The 26,248-nt window shown below is 41.5% G+C and overlaps 1 protein-coding gene across 6 annotated transcripts in view; it reads left to right on the forward strand.

The window, feature by feature from the left end:
* Window positions 1-26,248, forward strand: part of adam22 (ADAM metallopeptidase domain 22) — a 391,455-nt gene that overhangs the window by 198,200 nt on the left and 167,007 nt on the right. For all 6 annotated transcript variants that reach the window (XM_072575862.1, XM_072575864.1, XM_072575865.1 and 3 more), the window contains exons 9-11: window positions 3,112-3,186; window positions 6,369-6,440; window positions 15,851-16,017. In XM_072575862.1, coding sequence (XP_072431963.1) covers window positions 3,112-3,186; window positions 6,369-6,440; window positions 15,851-16,017 — 314 coding nt within the window. The remainder of the gene's footprint in view (window positions 1-3,111; window positions 3,187-6,368; window positions 6,441-15,850; window positions 16,018-26,248) is intronic.

Here is a 26,248-nt window from a genome sequence, read left to right on the forward strand (position 1 = left end):
GAGAGGTTGACTAGGTTGGGTTTATACTCATTGGAATTTAGATAAACGAGAGATGATTTTAGTTAAATATGCAAAATTCTTAGGGGACTTAATAGGATGGATGTGTAGATGTTGTGTTCCCTTGTGAGAGAGTCTAAGACCAGTTGTTATAACCTCATAGTGATGAGACACCTCTTTAAGGCAGAGATAAGGAGGAACTTCTTCTCTCAGACTGTAGTGAATCTGTGAAATTCTTTACTGCAGAGGGTTGTTGAGATTGGGCGATTAAGTAAATGCAAGGCTGAGACAGACTTTTACTCAATAAGGGAATCAAGGGTTATGGGCAGGAAAGTGGAGTTGAGGATTATCAGATCAGTCATGATCTCTTTGAATAGTGAAGCAGATTTTATGAGCTGAGTCACCCACTTTGCTCCTACATCTTATGGTCTTAACGTCTAAAGTTTAGTATGTTGGCACAGCAAATAATTAGGAAAGTTATTAGAATGTTATCTTTCATTGCAAGTGGAACTAAATACAGCTGTAGAGGTTTATGCTTTTGTTATACAAGGCATTGCTGAAACCATATTTGGAGTACTGTCTACAATATTGGTCTCCTTCTTTAAAGAAAAATGTAAATAAATGTATTAGGAACAGTTCAAACAAGGTTTACTAAGCTAATACCAGGAATGAATGTGTTGTCTTATAGCAAAAGGCTGGGCTGGCTACATTTGTAGCCACTGGAGTTTAGAAAAGTAAGAAGGAACTTGATTGAAGCATAAGATCCTGAGGGGCTTGACAGGATGCGTGTAGAAAGGTTTTGACTTGTGGAAGAGTGAGAAACTAGAGGTCACTGTTTAAAAATCAGAAGTCACCCTTTTAAGACAGAGATAAAAAGATTTATTTTTTGTCTTACAGAGGATCATGAGTCTTTGAAACTTCCTTCCTGCGAAGGAGGTGATGTAGAGTTGTTGAACATTTTCAATGCAGACTTAAATAGATTCTTTATAAGCGAGGGGATGAAAGGTTGTTTTAGATAGGTGGGAATTTAGAGTGATCAGATCAGCTATGATCTTATTGAATAGTGGAGCAGACCATGTGGCCTTTCCCTAATTCTGATTTTCATATGCTGAGTTTTTCCTTGACAGTGTTCTTTTTTACCAATATTAACGAGTCTTCCTGGCTACCCACTTTATTCATCATGGCCCAGATGCCCCAGAGGCAAACCTGATGCAGAATCTTTCATTGAAGAAGTGCTTAGGTGGCAAGGTAAAGAGATTCCTGTCATTACTTCCAGGTATTTTTCAAGGTTTATTTTGTTGAGTATCTTCTTATTTTGCACTCCCAAAATAAAATTGAATTAATTACTCTGGCATGAGTTTCTTTTTATAAACCCTTGCTGGCTCTTCACGTTATTTTATCTGAAATGCCCTGTTAACTTTGTCCTTGGTAACTAATTCCATAATTTTACTGGTAATGATGTCAGATTAACTGGGCTTCAGTTTTACTGGATACTTCCCAGATCTATTTTGAAATGAATGCTATTATTCAGGACTCTAGTAGCAGCTTTTTATAGTGAATCCCTAATTAAACCTCTTCATTCTATTGCCTGTATATCCTTGTTTTATTCTTTTAAAAAGGTTTAGAAAATTCTTTTGGGTTTTCCCTCAATTGTCCCTAACTATAATTTTATATAAACAACCTGTAATATTATAATACCTTATTGTAATCTCTATTATAGTCATTAAGATTGCTTGTTTCCAATCATTGAGCTTCTGTGCTGCAAGTAATCAATAAGCAGTAACTAACAAACTAAATCACACACAATGAGCAAAAACAAAGTGCAATTACACACTCCACTTTATGCCTATCCATTTTACAGTTATTCCCTGTCTATTAGGTTCATTAGAATTTCCTTTCTTATCCATTCCCTTATTTGATGATGACAGTTATTTAGCACATTTGGAAGTCTGTGACTCTTGTTGCTCTTAACAGTAGTAATTTATTGGTGGCTTAAATCCACGTTATGAAAGTATTACCAGTATTCTTTGTGAAATACTTGATCACTGACATTTGTTTGACCTAGTGTGTGTGGTGAATTTTCCTGAGTAGTTTCTTTTCACTTCTCTCATTTTATACTTTACACCCCTTTCCTGTGGCACCTTTCCGTGCAGACGTAGGAGATCTACACCTGCCCTTTCACCTCCTTTTTCACCATCTAAGGCCCCAAATGCCCCTTTCAAGTGAAACAGCAATTTTTCACCTTGCAGCTTTCTATACTGTACTGATTGCTCATGACGTGGCTCCCACTACATTGGGGAAACACAGGACAATTGCTTCACAGAACATCTTTGTTCTGTCCATTGAAACGCCCCGACCTCCTGATGACTTGTTATTTGAATTCCCTACCTTGTTCCCATGCTGACCTTTCTATCCATGTTTCTGACAGTGTTCTACAAATACTTAGTGCGAGCTCAAGGTTTTTTTAAATTATTCAACTCAGCGCATCAACCCTCTGAACTCAACGTTGAGTTCCACACCTTTAGATTCTAACTTGTACACCCATACCATTCTGTGCATTAGCTTTTGTCTTTTTTTTTGCTGTATCTTTGTTTTGCTCAGATGGCCTTACATGTTTTCTTTCTTTATCTCCTCATGTTACATTCACATGATTTTATGTAGAAAATCCCAGGTCATTTCAACACAGCCTTTGTTTCTTCACTATATCCTTTCTGGCTGTTGCAACATGAAATATTTTATTGTTTAATTTCCCTGGTCTGCACCCTATACTGATCTTTGTTCTTCCTGCCCCTTCCCTTTACCACAAGATTAAAAACTCTTGTATTTATATTTTTTTTATATTCACACATGGGATGTAGCTGTTGCTGGTTGGGACAGCATACATTGCCCATCCCTAGTTAGCCTTACAGAGGTGGTGGTGAGCTACCTTCTCTCAATTCCTTTTGTTGGACTTCTGGACTGCACATGTTTCTTTCACTAATCCAAATAATACTTCATCCACTATAGCTTGAAATATGTAGCTTTGTATCTTGCATTTGTTTTTTTTTAAGTGAGAGTGGTAACGGCAATATTGACATACAGTTTATTACTGAGCAGTTCTGTTTCTCGTTGCAGATACATCGAATTCGCCGGAATGTTCAAGACGAGACAAAGTACATTGAGCTGATGGTTGTTAATGACCATTTTATGGTAAAGGCCACATTTAATCTGGTTCAGGATTATTTGACCTTTGATTCTTCGACACAGTTTGTAGAATAATAATTTACTGGAGTAAATTATAGCTTATTAATTAAGTTATAAGGAGTGAGTTATAGCTTTCCTCAAACAAAAGGACAACACAGGAGCAAAGCTGATACCAAACTGTAAGTGGCAAAGTTCAGGAATCAAGAGTGAAGAGATTGTTAAAGATGTTGCTTTTTTTAAGAGGTTACAAAGGGCTCAGTGGTTAGCGCTGCTGCCTCACAGTGCCAGGGACCTGGGTTTGATTCTAGCCTTGGGTGACTGTGTGGAGCATTCTCCCCATGTCTGCGTAGGTTTCCTCTGGGGGCTCTGATTTCCTCCCACAATCCAAAGATGTGCAGGATAGGTGAATTGGCCATGCTAAATTGCCCATAGTGTTCAGAGACCTGTAGGTTCGGTGCTTTAGGCAGGGGTAAAGATAGGTTAGGGGGAATGAGTCTGGTCAGTTATTCTCTGGAGGGTCAGTGTGGACTTCTTGGGCCTAACGGCCTGCTTCCACACTTTAGGGTTTCTATGATTCTAAGGTGAAATGATGGGTAGCGGGGAACACTGGATCAAGAAGGGACTTCCAGAGAGGAGGGCTGCAATGGTTGACTAATTGATCTTTGAATTTGCACGCAGAGAAAGCAAGGAATGACAGGCTGCAGGATGACTGCATTGTTAGAAAACATTCCCGAAGGAAAGTGAGAATGAACAAAATGATCTGTTAGTGCACCAACTGGAACTTTGACAAAGATAGGATCAATAAAAATGCAAGGTTTACTGTCACAAAGAGATCAGTGAATGTTGGTGAAGAGATTGATGATTAGAAAACTCGTTGTCTGAAGTACTAAGGGTACTGAGATAAGAACTTCTCAGGACTGGAACTAAACTGGAGAATTTTTAAAAGTTAATGGAAGGAAGTGTTGGACTGAATCTGAAATGGATTTGAAAGCTCAGTTCAGAACTAAACAAGACACCCTGGTAATGTAGCAACTGGTATATGCTGGGTGTCATAATGTCCCATTAGTGTCAATCAGCAGCCCATTTCCACTTTCAGAGGAGGCTATCATGAAATGGTCAAAGTGCCTTTCTGTTTCAGGTGGTAGGCTCCTTTTAATTTGCAGATTAGGATCTCATTACTTAATAGAAATCTGGCTCCCAAGTTAGGATAGATCTGCTTAGAATATATCTGGTGAATGAGGCCTGAAAATATAAGATTTATTTTTCTGGGGCTAGGAAAAGTAGGGACATTCCTTTGGGATCCCAAAATAATACTTTTGATCACTGTTATTAAGCAAATGCCCTCCTGCACTAATTTTGTTGCTGGCATGCCCCTGGACTAATTAATATTGAGCTGACTTAAATCCAGCAAGCTGCATTGGTTCATCCATTTGACATCTCTTGGAACTTCTAAATACATCCGTTGAACTGAGTGGGTTGCCAGAACAATGGGCTGCAGTGGACACTCTGAAGTTAAAATTGACTGAAAATTTGGAGATGAATTAAGATTCAAATTATTAGTGGATACATTTGGATCATGAAGGATAAGCATTGGAACAAAATGGAATAATGCAGTCCAGTGAACAGTCAGATAGGTCAAAGATGCCTGAGAAGAAAAGCAAGCTGCTGTTGTACTCACAGAAGACGTCATCATAGTTTATTCATGAGACAGATGCATTTTTACACAGTACCAGTAAAGGCAATGAGCCCTTTATCTCTTTTGTTTTTGGGATTGCAACAATATCTGTAATTATTTTAGCTGAAACATTCCTTAAAATATATTCATTGTTAGCTAAACTACATTTCCAGTATCATTGCAAAATGATCCCTTATGAGTTCTAAAATCGTGAATATGTCCAAATGTATTACATAGGACATTAAAGAGAAGGAGGGCATTTGGCCCACTGTGCCTGTGCAAGCTTTTTGAAAGAGCAGTCCAATGAGTATCACCTCAGTGTTTCAAACCAATTGTTATAAGACCAAAAATGTCAGTGGCCTGAACTGTGAGGCCAGAGCCTTTTCTCTGAACAGGGAGTTCCAGATTATCTTGTTGAGTAGGTTCTTGAACCATTTAACTGAGCCGGCTGGACAGCTGGTTTGCAGTGGAGAGTGACACCAACAGCATGGGTTCAATTCCTGCAATGGTTGAGGTTACTGTGCAGGACACTCCTTCTCAACCTGTCCTCTTGCCTGAGGCATGGTGACCCTCAGGTTAAACAATGAGTTGTGTCTCTCTAATGAGAGTCTGGTAGGATTTTGGCGACTTTACCTTTAGCAGAATGTTGGCACATCTAACGAGATGAGATTTAAAGTTTGGGGGAATTGCTGAGAAATCTGTGGGATCTGTCTTGATCGCATTTCCAATTTGTATGCACTGCAGGTGTTCAGCATGTATATATTTTTTCTGCATGTTTGGATATAAGTTGTGTGTATATTTAAGTTGTGTTACTGTTGTAAAGTTGTGAAGTTTATTACTATTTGTTCAAAACTGTGGCTATTGTAGCTTTGTTCTCTCAGTAAATCCCCTCGATCTCGTGTTTTTTACCTTGATTTATTTATTGTCATGTGTATTTTGCTACAAAATACAGTGAAAAGTGTTGTATAGTATCACCACCCTTTGGTACCACAGAAAACACAGAGAAATAAATCAAAACATGGAATATAAAGGCAAAATAATAAGGAAATAAAGAAAAGTGTTCAACTTTACAGTCCTTCTTATTAAGTGCTCTGTTGTGGGCCATGGGCCTGGTGGCCAGGCACAAGTCCCTTCACTGCACCACTAAGGCAGTAATGAAAGTCACCACTGTTTGATGCCATCTCACCTCCAGTGACACTTTCACCACTATGAGTCCTTGCTGGACCTCGCCAATGCAGATGGCACAGTGCTGCCAGTTACTACTCAGATTGGAACATAAATCTGGTAGTTTGGTCTGAGACGTGATTGCAACAGTTTATGTGTTAGTGAATATTTTTCCATTTTGTCCTTCCTCCTGATAGTGATTCCCTGTTAAAGCAGTAGAAATACATTTTAGCAAATGGATAACATTTAAAAAAGGAATTGTGTGGCATAGTTTGGTAAATATCTGTGGATTACTCTGTTACTTTACAGATTTGAATTATGCGAGTTAACATTTTATTTCCCTTTATAGTTTAAAAAACATCGTCTGTCGGTGGGCCTTACAAACAATTTCGCAAAATCAATTGTGAACATGGTGGATATGGTAAGTGTTGATCACTGTTCCCACAAAACACACAAACAAAGAGTCGGAGCTGAGGATGAATCACAGCAGGTTTATAACAAGGCAGGAAACAGCACAGTGACCTCACAGCACCAGGGACCCGGGTTCGATTCCAACCGCAGGCAACTGTCCATGTGAAGTTTGCACGTTCTCCCCGTGTCTGTGTGGTTTTCCTCTGGGTGCTCCAGTTTCCTCCCACAGTCCAAAGATGTGCAGGTCAGGTGAATTGGCCAGGCTAAATTGCCCATAGTGTTCAGGGATGTGTAGGTTAGGTGCATTAGTCAGGGGTAAAAATAGGGTAGGGGAATGGGGCTGGGTGTGTTACTCTTCAGAGGGTCAGTGTGGACTTGTTGGGCCAAAAGGCTTGTTTCAACTCTGTAGGGATTCTAAATTCAGAAACTATTTGGCATGTCATGTCCGTGCTGGCCCTCTGAAGGAACAATTTGCCTAAACCTATTCCCTGATGTTTTCCCACAGCCCTGCAGATTTTGTCTTTTCAGATAATGATCTAATTCTCATTTAAACCCTTAATACACCCCACCTTTACCACTGTAGCAGGTAGTGCAATCCACATTGTGACCACTTGCTGTGTGAAAAAGCTCTTTGCATGATGCTCTTGCTTCAGTTTCCAATTACTTGAACTAGTTGTCTTCGCATTCTTTCGTCAATGGGAAAAATTTTCTGTGCCTACTCCATTCAGACTCCACTTGAATTTGAATACCTATGTATGAATCTCCCCTCAATTTTCTATTCTCCAATAAAAACCATCCCAGTTTCCACAATCTCACTAAGTAACTGAAGTTCCTCATTCCTCAAATCATTCTCATGAATCTTTTCACACTCTAACGCATCTGTGTCTTTCCTAAAGGGTGCTGTGCAGAATTCCAGTTGAGGCTTAACCATTGTTGATACAATTTTAGCATAGTTTTCATGCTTTCGTATTCTGCGCTGCCATTGATTAAGTCAGGATGTTATACTCTTTCTTAACCACACTCTAATTCTAATTTGCCACCTTCAATGATCTATGCACATGTACACTGAGACCCCTTTCTTCCTGTGTCCCGTTTGATATTGTATCCTTTATTTTAAAATGTTTTTGAGCATTCATCCCACCAAATAAATCACTTCACATTTCTCTGAACTAAATTTCATCTGCCACTTGTTGGGGGGGATGACATACCAGGGGAAAGCAGTGGGGCACCTGCTGCTCAGAAGGGAAGGGGGAAGAGGAGCAGAGCAGTAGGCATTGGGGACTCGATAGTTAGGGGGACAGATAGGAGGTTCTGTGGGGACGAGAGAGACTCATGGTTGGTGTGTTGCCTCCTGGGTGGCAGGGTCCGTGATGATTCTGATCGTGTTTTTGGGATCCTTCAGGGGAGGGAGAGCAGCCCCAAGTCGCGATCCACATTGGCACCAACGACATAGGTCGGAAGAGAGATGGGGACTTGAGGCAGAAATTCAGGGAGCTAGGATGGAAGCTTAGAGCTAGGACAAACAGAGTTGTTTTCGCTGGTTTGCTGCCTGTGCCACGTGCTAGTGAGGTGAGGGATAGGGAGAGAAAGGAGTTGAACACGTGGCTACAGGGATGGTGCAGAAGGGAGGGTTTCGGGTGTTTGGATAATTGGAGCTCTTTCTGGGGTAGGTGGGACCTCTACAAGCAGGATGGTCTTCATCTAAACCAGAGGTGTACCAATATCCTGGGTGGGAAAGTCACTAAAGCTATTAAGGTGGATTTAAACTAATACAGCAGGGGGATGGGAACCAAAATTGTAGGACAGGTACTGAAGAGGATGAGAGTAGGAAGTTCCAAAATCAAGTATCTGACACTGGCAAGCGAGAATCTGGTTTGAAGTGTGTGTACTTCAACGCAAGGAGCATCCGAAATAAAGTGGGTGAACTGGCAGCGTGGGTTGGTACCTGGGACTTCGATGTTGTGGCCATTACGGAGACACGGATAGAGCAGGGACAGGAATGGCTGTTGCAGGTACCGGGATTCAGATGTTTCAGTAAGAACAGAGAAGATGGTAAAAGAGGGGGAGGTGTGGCATTGTTGATCAGGGACAATATTACAGTTGTAGAAAGGATGTATGGAGACTCGTTAACTGAGGTAGTATGGGCTGAGGTTAGGAACAGGAAAGGAGAAGTCACCATGCTGGGAGTTTTCTATAGGCCTCCGAATAGTCCCAGAGATGTAGAGGAAAGGATAGCAAAGATAATTCTCAATAGGAGTGAGAGAAGCAGGGTAGTTGTCATGGGGGACTTCAACTATCCAAATATTGACTGGGATCACTACAGTACAAGTACTATAGATGGGTTAGTTTTTGTCCAGTGTGTGCAGGAGGGCTTCCTGACACAGTATGTAGACAGGCCTGCCTACAAGGGGCGAAGCCACCTTAGATTTAGTACTGGGTAATGAGCCTGGCCAAGTGTTAGATTTGGAAGTAGGTGAATTCTTTGGAGACAGCGATCACAATTCTATCAGGTTTACTTTAGTGATGGAAAGGGAAAGGTGTACTCCACCGAGCAAGAGATACAGCTGGGGGAAGGGAAATTACGATGCAGTTAGGAAAGATTTAGGAAACGTAGATTGGAGGGAGGAAACTGCAGGGGATGAGCACGTTAAAAATGTGGAGCTTATTCAAGGAAAAGCTCCTGTGTGTCCTAGATAAGTATGTACCTGTCAGGCAGGGAGGAAGATATAGAAGGCGTGAGCCGTGGTTTACGAAGGAGGTGGAATCTCTGGTCAAGATGAAGAAGAAGAAGGCTTATGTTAGGACAAAATGTGAAAACTCAGGGCACTTGAGGGTTACAAGGAAGTCAGTAAAGACCTAAAAAGAGAGCTCAGAAGAGCTCGGAGGGGACATGAGAAGTTGTTGGTGGATAGGATCAGGGTTAACCTTAAGGCTTTCCATAGGTATGTCAGGAATAAAAGAATGATGAGAGTTAAATTAGGGCCAATCAAGGATAGCAGTGGGAAGTTGTGTGTGGAGGCAGAGGAGATAGAGGAAGCACTAAAGAAGTATTTTTTGACAGTGTTCACTATAGAAAATGAAAATGTTGGTGAGGAAGATACAGAGATACTTGCATCTAGACGAGAAGAGATTGAGGTTCACAAGGAAGAGGTATTAGAAATACTGCAGCGTGTGAAAATAGACAAGTCCCCTGGGCTGAATGGATCTATCCTAGGATCCTCTGGGAAGCAAGGGAAGAGATTGCCGAGCCTTTGGCATTGATCTTCAAATCATCATTGTCTACAGGAATAGTGCCTGAGGACTGGAGGATAGCAAATGTGGTTCCCTTGTTCAAAAAGGGTAGTAGAGACAACCCTGGTAATTACAGACCAGTGAGTCTCACTTCAGTTGTTGGTAAAGTGTTGGAAAAGGTTATAACAGAGAGGATTTATAACCATCTAGAACAGAATAATCTGATCAGGGACAGTCAGCACAGTTTTGTGAATGATAGGTTGTGCCTAACGAATCTTATTGAGTTTTTTGACAAAGTGACCAAACAGATAGATGAGAGTAAACCGGTTGATGTGGTGTATATGGATATCAGCAAGGCATTCGATAAGGTTCCCCACAGTAGGCTATTGTACAAAATGTGGAGGAATGGGATTGTGGGAGACGTAGCAGTTTGGATCAGTAATTGGCTTACTGAAAGAAAACAGAGGGTTGTAGTTGATGGAACATGTTCATCTTGGTATCCAGTTACTAGCGACGTACCACAAGGGTTGGTGTTGGGTCCACTGCTGTTCATCATTTTTATAAATGACTTAGATGAGGGTTTAGAAGGGTGGGTTAGTAAATTTGCGGACGACATTAAGGTTGGTGGAGTTGTGGATAGTGACGAAGGATGTAGTAGGTTGCAGAGAGACATAGGTAGGATGCAGAGCTGGGCTGAGAGGTGGCAAATGAAGTTTAATGTGGACAAGTGTGAGGTGATTCACTTTGGACGGAGTAATCGGAATGCAAAGTACTGGGCTAATGGTAAGATTCTTGGGAGTGCAGGTGAGCAGAGAGATCTCGGTGTCCATGTACACAGATCCCTGAAAGTTGCCACCCAGATTGGCAGGGTTATTAAGAAGGCATACAGTGTTTTGGCCTTTATTAATAGAGGGATAGAGTTCCGGACTCAGGAGGTTATGCTGCAGCTGTACAAAGCTCTGGTACGGCCACACTTGGAGTATTGTGTACAGTTCTGGTCACCGCGTTATAAGAAGGATGTGGAAGCTTTGGAAAGGGTGCAGAGGAGATTTACTAGGATGTTGCCTGGTATGGAAGGAAGGTCTTACGAGGAAAGGCTGAGGGCCTCGAGGCTGTTCTCGTTAGTGAGAAGAAGGTTGAGAGGTGACTTAATAGAGACATACAATATAATCAGAGGGTTAGATAGGGTGGACAGGGAGAGCCTTTTTCCAAGTATGGGGACGGCAAACATGAGGGGACACAACTTTAAAGCGAGGGGAGATATAAGACAGATGTCAGAGATAGTTTCTTTACTCAGAGAGTAGTAAGGGTATGGAATGTTTTGCCTGCAACGGTAGTAGTTTTGCCAAGTTTAAGTGCATTTAAGTCGTCATTGGACAGGCATATGGACGTACATGGAATAGTATAGGTGGGATGGGCTTCAGATTAGTGTGACTGGGCGGCGCAACATTGAGGGCCGAAGGGCCTGTACTGCGTTGTAATGTTCTGTGTTCTACTTGTCTGCACATTCCACTAAACTATCTATGAACTTTTGAAGTTCTACACTATCCTCTTCATGAATCACATTATCTGCAAGTTTTCAGTATCTAAATATTATGAAATTGTATCCTATATCCAAGATCTGGGCCACTAATATAGATCAAAAAGAGCAATGTTCTGAACATCAAACCCTGGGGAACTCCACAATCCTTCAGTCTGAAAAATGCTACCACTGTATTGTTTGTTTCTTGTCACTCATCCAATTTTGTAGCTATTTTGCTGTTGTCCTTTTTGATCCATGCATTCTGACTTTTTCTTGCAAGTATGTGTGTGCTATTTTATCTAATATCTTTTAGAAATTCATTTGCACCACGTCAGCAGTTTTATCCTTCTCAACCCTCTCTGTTACTTTATCAAAATACTCCAGCAAGTTAGTTAAACACAATTTCCTTTAGCAAATCCATGCTGATTTTGCTTAATTAACCTACCTTTGTTCAAGAAACTGATCATTTTCTCTTGAATTATTATTCCTAGCAGCTTCTCACCACCAAAATGAAACCAACTGGTCAATAGTTTGGGTTTAACTTTATTCCCTTTTTTGGACAAGGGTGAAATGTTCACAGTTTTTGAATCCTCTGGCACTGCCTCTGATTCTGAAGAAGATTGGAAAATTGTGGCTAATACTTTCACAATTTCCAGTCTCATTTCTTTCAGTATTCTTAGATACAGCTCCTCTGTTTCCATGTATAAATCCACTTGTGGGTGCCTAATCACTCCTCAGTCCTCCTCTTTCAATACTTTCACTACTTATATGGACATAGAATTACATAGAACATAGAACATAGAAGAATACAGCGCAGTACAGGCCCTTCGGCCCTCGATGTTGCGCCGATCAAAGCCCACCTAACCTACACTAACCCACTATCCTCCATATACCTATCCAATGCCCGCTTAAATACCCATAAAGAGGGAGAGTCCACTACTGCTACTGGCAGGGCATTCCATGAACTTACGACTCGCTGAGTGAAGAACCTACCCCTAACATCAGTCCTATATCAACCCCCCCTTAATTTAAAGCTATGCCCCCTTAGATTAGATTAGATTAGATTACTTACAGTGTGGAAACAGGCCCTTCGGCCCAACAAGTCCACACCGCCCCGCCGAAGCGCAACCCACCCATACCCCTACATCTACCCCTTACCTAACACTACGGGCAATTTAGCATGGCCAATTCACCTAACCTGCACATCTTTGGACTGTGGGAGGAAACCGGAGCACCCGGAGGAAACCCACGCAGACACGGGGAGAATGTGCAAACTTCACACAGTCAGTTGCCCGAGGCAGGAATTGAACCCGGGTCTCTGGCGCTGTGAGGCAGCAGTGCTAACCTTGCACCATATGTAATAGCTGACTCCATACGTGGAAAAAGGTTCTCACTGTCAACCCTATCTAACCCTCTAATCATCTTGTACACCTCTATCAAGTCACCCCTAAACCTTCTTTTCTCCAATGAAAACAACCCCAAGTGCCTCAGCCTTTCCTCATAGGATCTTCCTACCATACCAGGCAACATCCTGGTAAACTTCCTCTGCACCCGTTCCAGTGCCTCCACATCCTTCCTATAGTATGGCGACCAAAACAGCACACAATATTCCAGATGCGGCCGCACCAGAGTCTTATACAGCTGCAGCATGACCTCAGGACTCCGGAACTCAATTCCTCTACCAATAAAAGCCAGTACGCCATATGCCTTCTTCACTGCACTATTTACCTGGGTGGCAACTTTCAGAGATCTGTGTACATGGACACCAAGATCCCTCTGCTCTTCCACACTACCAAGTATCCAACCATTAGCCCAGTACCCCATCTTTTTATTACTCTTACCGAAGTGAATCACCTCACACTTAGCTACATTGAACTCCATTTGCCACCTTTCTGCCCAGCTCTGCAGCTTCTCTATATCCCGCTGTAACCTGCCACATCCTTCCTCACTGTCTACAACTCCTCCGACTTTCGTATCATCCGCAAACTTGCTCACCCAACCTTCTAACCCTTCCTCCAGGTCATTTATAAAAATGACAAACAGCAATGGTCCCAAAACAGATCCTTGCGGAACACCGCTAGTGACGGCACTCCAAGATGAACCTTTGCCATCAACTACTACCCTCTGTCTTCTTCCAGCCAGCCAATTCCTAATCCAAACCTCCAACTCACCCTCAATGCCATATCTCTGTATTTTCTGCAGTAGCCTACCATGGGGGACCTTATCAAACGCCTTACTAAAATCCATATATACCACATCTACCGCTTTCCCCTCATCTACCTCCTTAGTCACCTTCTCAAAGAATTCAATAAGGTTTGTGAGGCACGACCTGCCCTTCACAAAACCATGCTGACTATCCCTGATCACATTATTCTTATCCAGATGTGCATAAATCCTATCCCTTACAATTCTCTCTAAGACTTTGCCCACAACAGAAGTGAGACTCACTGGCCTATAGTTACTAGGATTATCCCTACTCCCCTTCTTGAACAAGGGAACCACGTTTGCTAGCCTCCAGTCCTCTGGCACTACTCCTGTCAACAAAGAGGACACAAAAATCAAGGCCAATGGCTCTGCAATCTCCTCCCTTGCTTCCCAGAGAATCCTAGGATAAATGCCATCAGGCCCAGGGGACTTATCTATTTTCACCCTTGCCAGAATTTCCAACACCTCTTCTCTACATATCTCAAAGCCATCCATTCTACTTATTCGTGCCTCAGTATTCATATCGACAACAATGTCCTGTTCCTGAGTGAATACTGACGAAAAGTATTCATTCAGTGCCTCCCCAATCTCTTCAGCCTCCACACGCAACTTCCCATTACTATCCTTGATTGGACCTATTCCTAGCCTAGTCATTCTTTTATTCCTAACATACCTATAGAAAGCCTTAGGGTTTTCCCTAATCCTACCAACTAAGGACCTTTCATGTCCCCTCCTTGCTGCTCTTAGCTCTCTCTTCAGGTCCTTCCTGGCTACCTTATAACTCTCAATCGCCCCTATTGAACCTTCACGCCTCATCTTTACAAAGGCCGCCCTCTTCCATTTAACAAGGGATTCCAATTCCTTATTAAACCACGGCTCCCTCACACGACCCTTTCCTCCCTGCCTGATAGGTACGTACTTATCAAGGACACTCAATAGTTACTCCTTGAACAAGTTCCACATATCAATTACGCTCTTGCCTTGGAATCTACTTTTCCAATCCACACATCCTAAGTCATGCCTCAACGCATCATAATTTCCCTGCCCCCAGCTATAACTCTTGCCCTGTAGTACACACTTATCCCTCTCCATCACGAGAGTAAAAATCACCGAATTGTGGTCACTGTCCCCAAAGTGCTCACCTACCTCTAGTTCTAATACCTGGCCTGGTTCGTTACCCAGAACCAAATCCAGTATGGCCTCACTTCTTGTTGGCTTATCTACATATTCTTTTGAACTCCTCTTTCTGTTAGCTGCCAATCTTTTCTATACTATTCCTTTGTTTTTCTATGCTTTGAAATCCCCTCTGAACTTTCTTTCTTTGGCCTGTTTCTTAATTGTATTATCCACCAAACATATGTCAGAGGAAACAAACAGAAAGTGTTGGAGAAACACAGCAGATTTGGAGGCATCTATGGAGAGATAAACAGAGTTAACATTTTGAGTCCAGTGACCCTTCAAGACCTTTTGAATTTCTCTGGCACTTTCTATTTTTTTTTCTTGATTTCCAGCATCTGCAGTTCTTTTTTTATCCGTCAGAAACACTCCTCCTTTTCCGCATTGCCATCCAGAGAACCCTGTATTTCTTTCCCCTTTGTGGGAATACAACGGGACTATACTTGAAGTCTCTATTCTTTAAAGGAAGCCTTTTTTTAGTTACAGTATTGCCTACTAATCTTTGATGCCAATTGCACTAGCCCCTTAATTCTTCATTATTTCTGGGATATTTTATATTTCCCCCGTGAAAACAGATATATAGTATTTGGTTAGTTGCTCTGCCATTTCCTTATTCCCCATTATGAATTTTGATGCACTTGTAATGGATCAGTATTTGCTTTTGCTAATCTTTGCCTCTTTATATACCTATAGAAACTTATACAGTCCATTTATGTATTTCTCATTATTTTATCAACTTGCTGTTTTCCTTTCATTTGGTCCTTCTTTTGCTGAGTTCTAATGTGCAAAATCCAAGGGCTTACCTTTTTCTTTGTAACTTTATCTAATCAAATGCAATTGTTGATTTTTTCACGAGTCATGATTATAACGCTTTGTTTCCTGGCTTTGTTTTTGCATTGAAGGAATATACTTTATCTTAAACAACAAGATTGGATATTGTAAACGTTGTATTAGTTCTTTAATTATTAGTCATTGCCCGTCTACTGTCATACCTTTTAATGTAGTTTCCCAATCCATCATCATTCGGTGGAAAATCTGTGAACATTCAGGAAATGCTCATTGTTTGCCACTTGCAGCACTTTCTACTAATTTTCTTTGACCAAGTTAGAACGGATGAGTGATCAAGAGATAGTCCTGAAAAAGTAGTTTCATGTAGTTTTAGTACCTTGCAATGTATCCTTCAATGATTTTGTATTTGGTTATGGAATGTACCTTGCACCATATGTAAACATTTTTAATAAGTATATGTACATGTGTTGATTTGGATTGTCATATTGTCATATCAGATATTCAAGGAAGAGCTCAACACCAGAATTGTACTAGTGGCTATGGAAACGTGGTCAGTTGATAACAAGTTCACCATAGATATGAACCCTCAAGTAACTCTACGAGAGTTTATGAAGTACAAGAGAGATTTCATTACAGTGAAGAGTGATGCCATTCATCTATTTTCGTAAGTAGCATATTCAGATATTTCATCAAAATACTGTGAGATTAATTTTTATGTAGGCTGCAAAGAGTTACATGCTGATGTCATTCAGATATCTTCTGCTTGAAACATTATTTGTAACAGCAGTAAACAATCACTTTGTTAGTGAATTTGTTTTGTTCTTGTGATTGTACACTCACCTAAAAAAATGGCCTTCTCTCTGAGCCTCTTTTCAGAAACCCAGGGCCAGCAAAAGAGCATACTACCAGCAAAAGAGAACTTTGAGGAAACAACTGCCATGTTAATGTGGAAGTTGCCAATATATTGTGGGATTTTGGAGTGGATTGGGAGCAACAAATTAGACATTTTCCTCAGATAATGCCCAGTGTTTTTATGATGCCTTTAGCCAAATATCAATACCCAACTCAGAGCAACTTTTCCAGCATTCACTCGACAGCTAACAAATAGTTTTGGAAAGTGCTGAACTTGTGAAACAAGTTTGACTTATGTACATTTTTGTAACATAGAAGATGTAGAAAGTTTTTTTTAAATAAAGAAAACCTAACACATATCTAACCTTGGAAAGGAAATTAGAAGAGGCGACAATCTGTTGATTTTAAATCTGAGATAGATAATATTTTATTAAGCAAAGATTTTAAGGGATATATGCTAATGACAGGTTTATGGCGTTAGGCCACAGATCAGCCATAATTTCATTGAATAATGGAATAAGTTTGAGGGGCTGAATGGTCTACTTCTGTTCCTATGATTCTATAACAGAAAGTTGGATTTGTGGGTTTTGAGGGGTTTCTACAGGAATTTCAAGATTTATGGAGGTAAAATGATTTCAGGAGGGAGCTCCAGAAATAACGCGAATAACGGGAAGGGTGGAGTCGTGGGACTGAAGAGCCCAGAAATGAATGAATCATTTAAGGAGTTTACAAAGGTTAGGAACACCTATATCGAGGATTGATTTTGAGCCAGACAACGAAGATGTAAAATCGAATGGGTTGGAAAATAGGTATCCACCGGGGTTAATGGAGCTAGGAGTGATAGGCGAGCAGATTCTTAGTACAGAGCTGAATACCAATGGCTATATTATGGATAGAAGGCCAAGAAGGAAGCTATTCGTGCAATGGACTCTTGCAATTGGAAGCGACAAAAATGTGCATGAGGTTTTTGACTGGAGTGCAATCGAGGTGAGTGTGGAAGCAGACAATGTTACAGATATATACACAAGTATATGTGCAGATGACAGCAAGGTTGGTGGTGTAGTGGACAGTAAAGGTGGTTATCTGGAAATGCAGTGAGATTTCGATCACCTGGGCCAGTGGACTGAGGAATGATGGGTGGAGTTTAATTTAGATAAATGCAAGGTGTTGCATTTTGGTGGGTCAAATCAGGGCAGGACTTACACAGTCAATGATACGGCTGTGGGGAGTGTTATAGAACAAAGAGATCTATGGGTATAGGTTCATAGCTCCTTGAAAGTGGAGTCATTGGTAGACAGGATGGTCAGAGCACTGAGTATAGGAGTTGGATTGTCTTGTTGCAGCTGTACAAGACGTTGATGAGGCCACATTTAGGGTACTGCATGCAGCTCTGATCACCCTATTATTGAAACGATATTATTGAATTAGAAAGAATGCAGAAAAGACTTCCTAAGATGCTATCTGGACTAGAAGGTTTGATGTATAAGGAGAGGTTTGATAGGCTGACAGTTATTTTCCCTACAGGATAAGAGACAGAGGATTGACCTTAAAGGTCTATAAAATCATGACAGGCTTAGATAAGGTAGGGGAGTCTAAAATTTGTGAACGTAGGTTTAAAGTGAGAGGGGAGAGATACAAAAGGTTCCAGAGGGACATGGTGAGTGTCTGGAATGGGCTGCCAGAGGTAATTGTGGAAGTGAGTACAATTCTGTCATTTAAAAAATATTTAGACAGTTACTTGGATGGTGTAGGAATGGAGGGATATGGACCAAACACAGGCAAATGGGTCTAGTTTAATTGTGAAAACTGGGCAGCATGGGTAGGTTGGGCCAAAGGGTCTGTTTCAATATTGTAGACCTCTATGACAATGAGTCTAAGTGTACTTGGTGTTAGAGAGTATGTGAAGTATGAAGCTCAGCACAGGCACAGCCATGCTGCCAAGTTTGTGCATAGCTTTGTTATAAGTGAGTGGCTTGGACGAGAGTTGACATCAGCGGCAAAGCAACAGAGCTTATGATTGACAATGAAAAAATGCTTGTGGTTTCCTAATGTTTAACTGAAGGAAATTATGGTTAATTCAAGATTTTATGTAAGATTCAAGGAGGGCAGCTGTCTACTTTCTGCCATCAGTGATGTCAGGTTTATCGAACTCTTCCAGCCACACGATTGCCTTTTGTAACAGACTTCTGGATGTGGATTTAGGAGTCCCGTGCTTACTCATTGTGAGTTCAATACAGGGCAATTTCTCCTCTTTCAGGGAAGGACAGAATCTTCACAGCACATAGATGGTAGTATTTGTTTGGTGAAATGTTTAGGGGTCTGAGCACAGTGAGCTATGGTGCAATTTGTGGCAGAATCAGAACAAAGAGACCTTGGAGTGCAGGTTCATAGCTCCTTGAAAGTGGAGTCGCAGGTAGATAGGATAGCGAAGAAGGTGTTTGGTATGCTTTCCTTTATTGGTCAGAGTATTGAGTACAGGAGTTGGGAGGTCATGTTGCGGCTGTACAGGACATTGGTTAGGCCACTGTTGGAATATTGTGTACAATTCTGGTCTCCTTCCTATCGGAAAGATGTTGTGAAACTTGAAAGGGTTCAGAAAAGATTTACAAGGATGTTGCCAGGGTTGGAGGACTTGAGCTACAGGGAGAGGCTGAACAGGTTTGGGGCTGTTTTCCCTGGAGCATCGGAGGTTATAGAGGTTTACAAAATTATGAGGGGCATGGATCGGGTAAATAGGCAAAGTCTTTTCCCTGGGGTGGGGGAGTCTAGAACTCGAGGGCATAGGTTTAGGGTGAGAGGGAAAAGATATAAAAGAGACCTGCGGGGCGACTTTTTCACACAGAGGGTGGTACGTGTATGGAATGAGCTGCCAGGGGAAGTGGTGGAGGCTGGTACAATTGCAACATTTAAAAGGCATCTGGATGGGTAAATGAATAGGAAGGGTTTGGCAGGTGCTGGCAGGTAGGACTAGATTGGATTGGGATATCTGGTTGGCATAGATGAGTTGGACCGAAGGGTCTGTTTCCATGTGTATATCTCTATGACTCTATAACAAGGCTGATGTTGATGTTGAAAGCCTCTCACTGTCACAAAGTGGCATTGAAAGTTTCTTGCTAGGTGGCAGGGAGTTGCCAGTGAAGGTGGATTATTACTTGCTAAGTACCTTGTTAATGGCCCAATTTACCTCATGAATATTCAGCTTCATAAATTACCAAACGTGCCAAATAAGAGGAACCCTGGAAATCAGAGTGGGTACTTGGTGACTTCAGCTCACTGCTTGCTCTGAAGGCCCTTTATGTTCTGCATGACCAAAAAGCATTTCAGGACCTGATCGACAGTGGTCCAACCACATGCACCCCTTGACCACAGTTATTGGCATTCAGCACTTGTCAATCCCTCACAGTCATTTTGGCGCCCATTCAATACAGTTGCAGGCCACTCAGGAAGCACTGGCTTACACTGCATGTCGCATTGCAGCTAGCATTGAAAGGCTGCAGCAAAGAGAGGTACATCACTCATGGATGGCTTATCTCTGTCCAATCTCAGGGTTGTTCACTTGCTGCCTTAGCACTTGACCACTTAGCGCCTACCTACACGCTCACAGCATCCAAGCTTTACCTTGCGACGCCGAACCATGCCTGTTAGTGCATTCTGCTTCAGTTAGAGACAAAGGTGCTCATTATTGCTGTGCTGCCATGCTCTTTTGTACAGACACACAGATGGACTGCTTATCTGTAGGGATCTGTCTATGGGTGAGCAGTGGGGTTAGGCATCATCTTGCTATATGGCACGAGACTTCAATCTGATACCTGCACCATGTAGCAACTAGCTGTACAGCCAACACAGTGCACATTTATTCAACCAAGTGGACAATTTAGAAACTGATGGGGGCCACTGCTGTATCTGATCACCAAGCAAAGCCCGATGCTTTCAGTGTCCACCATGAACTGTGTTCCCTTCCATCACTTGCCTTTCTCTAGATGTGAAATGCAACTGGAAAATGGTTGAGACAACACCTGGAGAGAATCAGTGTCACTTTGACGGTTAAAGTGCATGATCCACATCTCAGGGAGAGGTCAAAGACTTAGGGCCCCTCAGGATGCATGGAGTGTGCAGAAAGCCCAGAATTTTCCAGCCTGACTTCATTTCCTGGTATGAAGAACTTGCAGTACTTACATTGGCTCTACATTCCCAGGATTCTGTGATGGTACAATGCCGGATGCTGAAGCAGGTCCTGAAGGCTGTAGGAGTGGGAGGCCATCCTATCCTGGTGACTGTGAAGGTGACAGCCGCTGTGCATTTCTGGGTGATAGGATTCTTCTAGGCAGTGATGGGTGACCTGTTTGGGATCTCTCAGTAGTACACTCACAAAAACATGGTGACAGTAGCTGAGGTCATCTGTGCAAGATCACACCAGTTCACTTTATTTCCCGATTCATGGTCAGTGCTGCAGCCCAGGCAGCAGAATTTAGAAACATAGTTGGCTTCTCCCAGGTGCAGGGTACCATTGACTGTAAACATGCGGCACTGAGAGGGCCATATCACAACCCTGCAGAATTCATCAGTAGGAATGGCTTCCATTCCGTTCATGTCCAGGTGATCTGTGATCACCATTTACCAGTTTCTGGAGTTGTGTGCCCTCTACCCTGACATCTTCAACGACACCTACGTCCTAGAGCACTCTTATATACCTGCCGAATTTGAGGGTGATGGTGCCTTACAAGACTGGTTACTTGAGGACAAGGGCTCCCCAATTTAATGACACCATTGTGCAATCTCCATCTGTTGCAGAGCACAGATACATGCTTTGACCAGGGCTGAGGTGAAGCAGACAATGGTGCTGCTAGAGGTGTAATTCTACTGCCTGGAATCCAGTCTGGGGGAGCCTTCCAATATTGTCTGAACAGAGTGTGTTAGTCATTCCTGATGAAGGGCTTATGCCCGAAACATCGACTCTGCTGCTCCTCCAGTGCTGCCTGACTGGCTTTTCCAGCACCATACTCTCAACTCTGAACAGAGTGTGCTGCTTTGTATAAATGGAGCAGACAAAGCGGTGAAGTGCTGGATGCTGAGGAACTGGGCAATTGGAGAACTCTTCTATGGAGGACAACAAAGTTATTGGGAAGCTTTGCTTGTAAGTAACAGAAGTCAGCTACAAGCCAGACATGGTCTTGTTGACACCTGGTTCCTGTTGATGAGCGCTGGGTGCTGTAGACCATCGGAGAGTGTAAAACAGTCATCGGTTGTCACACCTTCCTTTGGTTTGCTTTGTGGGGTAAACTGCAGCCTCTACTGGTTTTGTTTGTGTTCACTTTTGCTGGTTGTAAATAAAAGCACATGTTTGGATTTGACGGATTGTCACTGTCCAGAAAACAATTGTTGGGTCTGCAATGTAACCTTGGGAACAGAGTAGCGGTGACTAAGGGAAGGTGTTCAGATGGGGTATAGCTGCAGATAAGGACAGGTAGGACGTGTTGCCTGAATGGTGAGAGAATGGGTTTGTATGAGTGAGGGACTGTCAGCCATGTTGGCTGTGTGGCTGTTGGACAATGACCTCGCTAGCGAAGGGCAATGCCAGATTGCCAACACTCCTCCAGGTGCACAGTGGCCTTTCAAAATGGCAAGGACACAAGCCCAAAATCAATGGATTGGACATCCACCAAGTGGCAAGTTGTGATTGGAATCAGACCTGGCGGATGCCATAGGGTGGTGTCGCAAGTTAATGAGGCGTATTTGTTAAGATGCAGCAAAAAATTCTTGCTGCAATAAGCCTGTCAGTGAAAATCATTCCAAAAACTCAACAGAACTCATACATACTGAGAAAAGTAAAATTCAGTCCATTGTTAGATTTCATAAAGACTGCTAAGATCCGCAAGGATATTTCTGTTCCTTGCAGTGTTATATATTTTCCAAAATAAGGTTTCTCTCTTTACTCCCTTCCTACATCATTTCCTTTCAAATACTTCTTTCATTTTAAATATTAAGTTGACTGTTCATCTTGCTTTCTCAATACTTAATGAAAAAAACCTCTGCATCAATAGGAAAGAGATATTATTATTGTTGAGTCCCATATGGGTTTCTGTGATAAACTGACATTGTTAAAGTGTGATACTCTGAGGAAGATATTGGTATCCTAAGTACAGCCTGATAGATAAATAACCTCCAAATTAATACCCAAGCTTTTGGAAACTTGGTTTATGGTTCAAGTTAGAACTGTTTTTTTAATTGGTAACTAATTAGGCTCCCTACTCATTAAATAAAACAACCCTTCAAGGGGATATTAATACTAATAAGACTGCTGAACCCAATCAGCTCTGCTGTTATGAATTAGTGAGATGATTTGTCAAAATCCCATAGATCTCGCCTCTTCTTCCCCATGTGGTATATTATTCCAAGTATTCATTATTTCTTGAATATAATGAAAGATAAATCTCAGGATTATGCAATACTGCTTTACTTTAATGTGACATTGTACTTGAAACAAGAGCTGATCACAGCACAAAGTATCAACAATTAACAAGATGATGATCCTGACGATTTTGTACTGTACCTTTATGTAATGTGGTCTGCTTTTTAAGTTACGCATCAAATGGTCCAGATTTGGAAAATGATAACTTAGCTATCATTCTGTATTTTCCCTTTGCAAATTCAATTATTTTCATCATATGCTTATGCTGGTTCTTAATGAGAATACAGTTAGATATGCTCGGTCTGTATCCTCTAGAGTTTAGAAGAGTCAGAGATGACTTAATTGAAACATGTAAGATCCTGAGGGGACTTGACTGGGTAGATGTTGAAAGGATGTTTCCTCTTGTGGGAGAATCTCAAACTAGTCATCATAGTTTAAAATTGAGGGGGCTGCTATTTAAAACAGAGATTAAAAAAAATTTCTCTCAGAGGATTGAGAGTCTTTGGAATTCCCTTCCTCAAAAGGCAATGGATGCATAATTTTAAAATATTTTTAATGTAGAGGTAGACAGATTCCTGATTGACAAGGGGATGAAAGATTATCGGAGAAAGGCAGAAATGTAGAGTTGAGGACGAAAGCAGATCAACCGTGATCTTATTGAATGATGGAGCAGGGTCAATGGGCAGAGTGGCCTACTGTCATTCCTTGTTTGTGTGTTTGTTTGTACATATGCAGAGGAACCTCGATTATCTGAATGAGATGGGTGGGCACTATTTCATTGGGATAATCAATTGTTTGGATAATCGACTTTACCTTAAACAAGGGAAACCATACTGATCTAACGCTGTGCTGCACCGGAGAATTTGTTCAAATCTATAATTTTAATGAGTCTGCCACTTAAACAAACTAATCCTTGCAGTCTGCAAATTACAGGTTGGAATGTGAAGGTCTTACCATCACATAAATACTGTATATCAAATCCCAGCATTAAACAAGGTCCTGAACAGCTTCTGTGATCACAAGAGCATTTGTCAGTTTCCAGGAACACAGTCCCATGATAGGAAGACAGAAGCTCTGCCTCATTCATGTGTTTATGTTCTCGGCCATTTTTTTTAATGAACGGCCCAGTAAAGTGAGGGAAATACAGTTCTGTGAAACACTTACTTTTATAAAGGGCTGTGTGACAACCCTTACCTTAAAAATATCCAGTTGCTGATGCTTGAGCTGCTTGTGTTTCTTTGTTTTTGCCAGCGTTTTCACATGTCCTTCAGCATAGGTAAATCAAATACACTTACCTCTTTGATGTAACATTTTTGTGGGACCTTGAAATTTGGATAATCAATATTTGGATAATTGTGGTTCCTCTGTATGTGAAACTTAATCTACTCTTTATCTACCTATCGATATTCTTCAGTAAAGCTTGTAGTTACATCTATCCTTTTCGTGGCCCTGTTTAGATTGCATCAGTAAAGTTGACAACCATGTTTAGTTTCTAAAGGCAAATCATTTCAATGAAACAGAATCAGCTATACTGCTTGCCATACAGGAGTTCACTGATATCTGCCACCTTTGATCCTCAAGAGTTTCCCTCACTTGTTTCCCTTCTCTTTCATCTCATTTCCCTCCTAAAGCACCCTTTTCTTCCCCCTTCCCTTACCATTTTGCTTTTTCCACTTCCATTCCTCTTTATCCTTTTCCCTATCCACTATCTCTTTTCCACCCCCCCTTTTCTTGTCTCATTTAGAATGTGCCAGTTTCCCCAATGAGATAGTTTCCATCATTCTTCACCCATTTTGTCAAAACCTCTCCTTCAGTTTCTTCCTCCACTACTTCCTTCTATTAAGGTTAGCAAGAATTCAAATAGAAATACACTCCAAGAGGGAGTTAAAATGCTTTTTACCAGATTTATTAGATTGGAGCAGGTTCAACTATGGCACTATGTCAGCATGAAGCATTCTTGCAACAGTTTTCCAATGAATGAGGGTTTTCTCTACCCTAAAACTACAATATATCTCATTACAATATTGCTACTCTGTCACTCCATTTCTCACAATGATCAATATTTTAAGCTTGTTGAATAAAATTGTTCTTTTCGCATCTTAGAGGAGTTTGCATCTGATGGGTGAAGCAACAGAAACTAGATTAAGATTGAAAATCGTTTCATAACATGCTTTAAAGGACAAATACTTCCGTGTAGAAGTCTGGGTTGGATCTGAAATCAGTTTCTTTCTGTGACAGTGCTATTCTAACCCACTCTGCTATCTATTTGTCATTAACTGTATTACCTTCAAAGGTCTTCATCACTCAAGGTGAAAATGACTCTTCTTCATAGACCACAATACATAGTCTTGCTATGAATGCTCACTATTTCAGATTATTAACAATTGCATTTTTTTTCTCCTTAACAGCAAAATCGTTGTTGGGATCATAAGCAAAACCATTGTTGACTTCCGTGAAGTATAACACAACAACATGAGTAATCATTGGAAAGAATGTTCTTTTTTTCATCTGTGATAATGCCAGGCTTCAAACTGGCAGCGTTACTAAAGAAAGAGACAGTCTATCTGAAAGGCTTTCATATGACAACTGCAGTCAGATGCTCAAAAGATTTAAAGATGCCAGCCCTTAAATTAGGTGCAAACTGGTGATTTCATTGCTGTTTTATTCATAAACTGATGCATTTGACTGTGAAAGAGGCAGCTTTCACAGAGTGTACACAGAGTGTACTGAGCAGCGGGTAACTAAAATATCAGTTTGCTATTTCATATATAGTAGCTTAATTGTAGAGTGGTCGGTTCTAATCCTTAAGGTTCTAATCCTTAAACTGAAGGAGAGGTTTTGACAAAATGGGTAAAGAATGACGGAAACTATCTCATTGGGGAAACTGGCACATTCTAAATGAGACAAGAAAAGGGGGGTGGAAAAGAGATAGTGGATAGGGAGAAGGATAAAGAGGAATGGAAGTGGAAAAAGCAAAATGGTAAGGGAAGGGGGAAGAAAAGGGTGCTTTAGGAGGGAAATGAGATGAAAGAGAAGGGAAACAAGTGAGGGAAACTCTTGAGGATCAAAGGTGGCAGATATCAGTGAACTCCTGTATGGCAGGCAGTATAGCTTTCTTTTCACTTTACCTAGCTATCCTGGTGGGTCCCAGGTTTTGTCTCAGTCAGGTGGAGAACTAGGGAAGTCTTCTGAATAGAGGACACAAACTTAAGCCCAGTGAAAAGTTTTGGTGAGAGTAAGCTTCCAGTGAGGGGAAGGACTGGTGGCAGGCAGTTTCCAGTGAGTGAGAAGGCACTAGAGGCAAGATGACGATACAGGGATGGTTTCAGTGTTAAGGTTGATAGAAACTGGCACACCGGGGATAGCTTGAATCATAATGGAATGAGATCAGGAGAATATTGGCTTAAGAAGAGTTAGCTGGCAGAATTTCAGGTACTGCAGATGGCAGAGAATGATTCTGAGTGTCATCAACAAACGATGCATAAAATGCAACTTGTATACACATAATTTCATAGAACATAGAACATAGAAAATAGAACATAGAACATAGAAGAATACAGCGCAGTACAGGCCCTTCGGCCCTCGATGTTGCGCCGATCAAAGCCCACCTAACCTACACTAACCCACTATCCTC

Source organism: Chiloscyllium punctatum, chromosome 8 (assembly GCF_047496795.1).
Source record: "Chiloscyllium punctatum isolate Juve2018m chromosome 8, sChiPun1.3, whole genome shotgun sequence".
In the NCBI taxonomy this organism is placed as follows: Eukaryota; Metazoa; Chordata; class Chondrichthyes; order Orectolobiformes; family Hemiscylliidae; genus Chiloscyllium; species Chiloscyllium punctatum.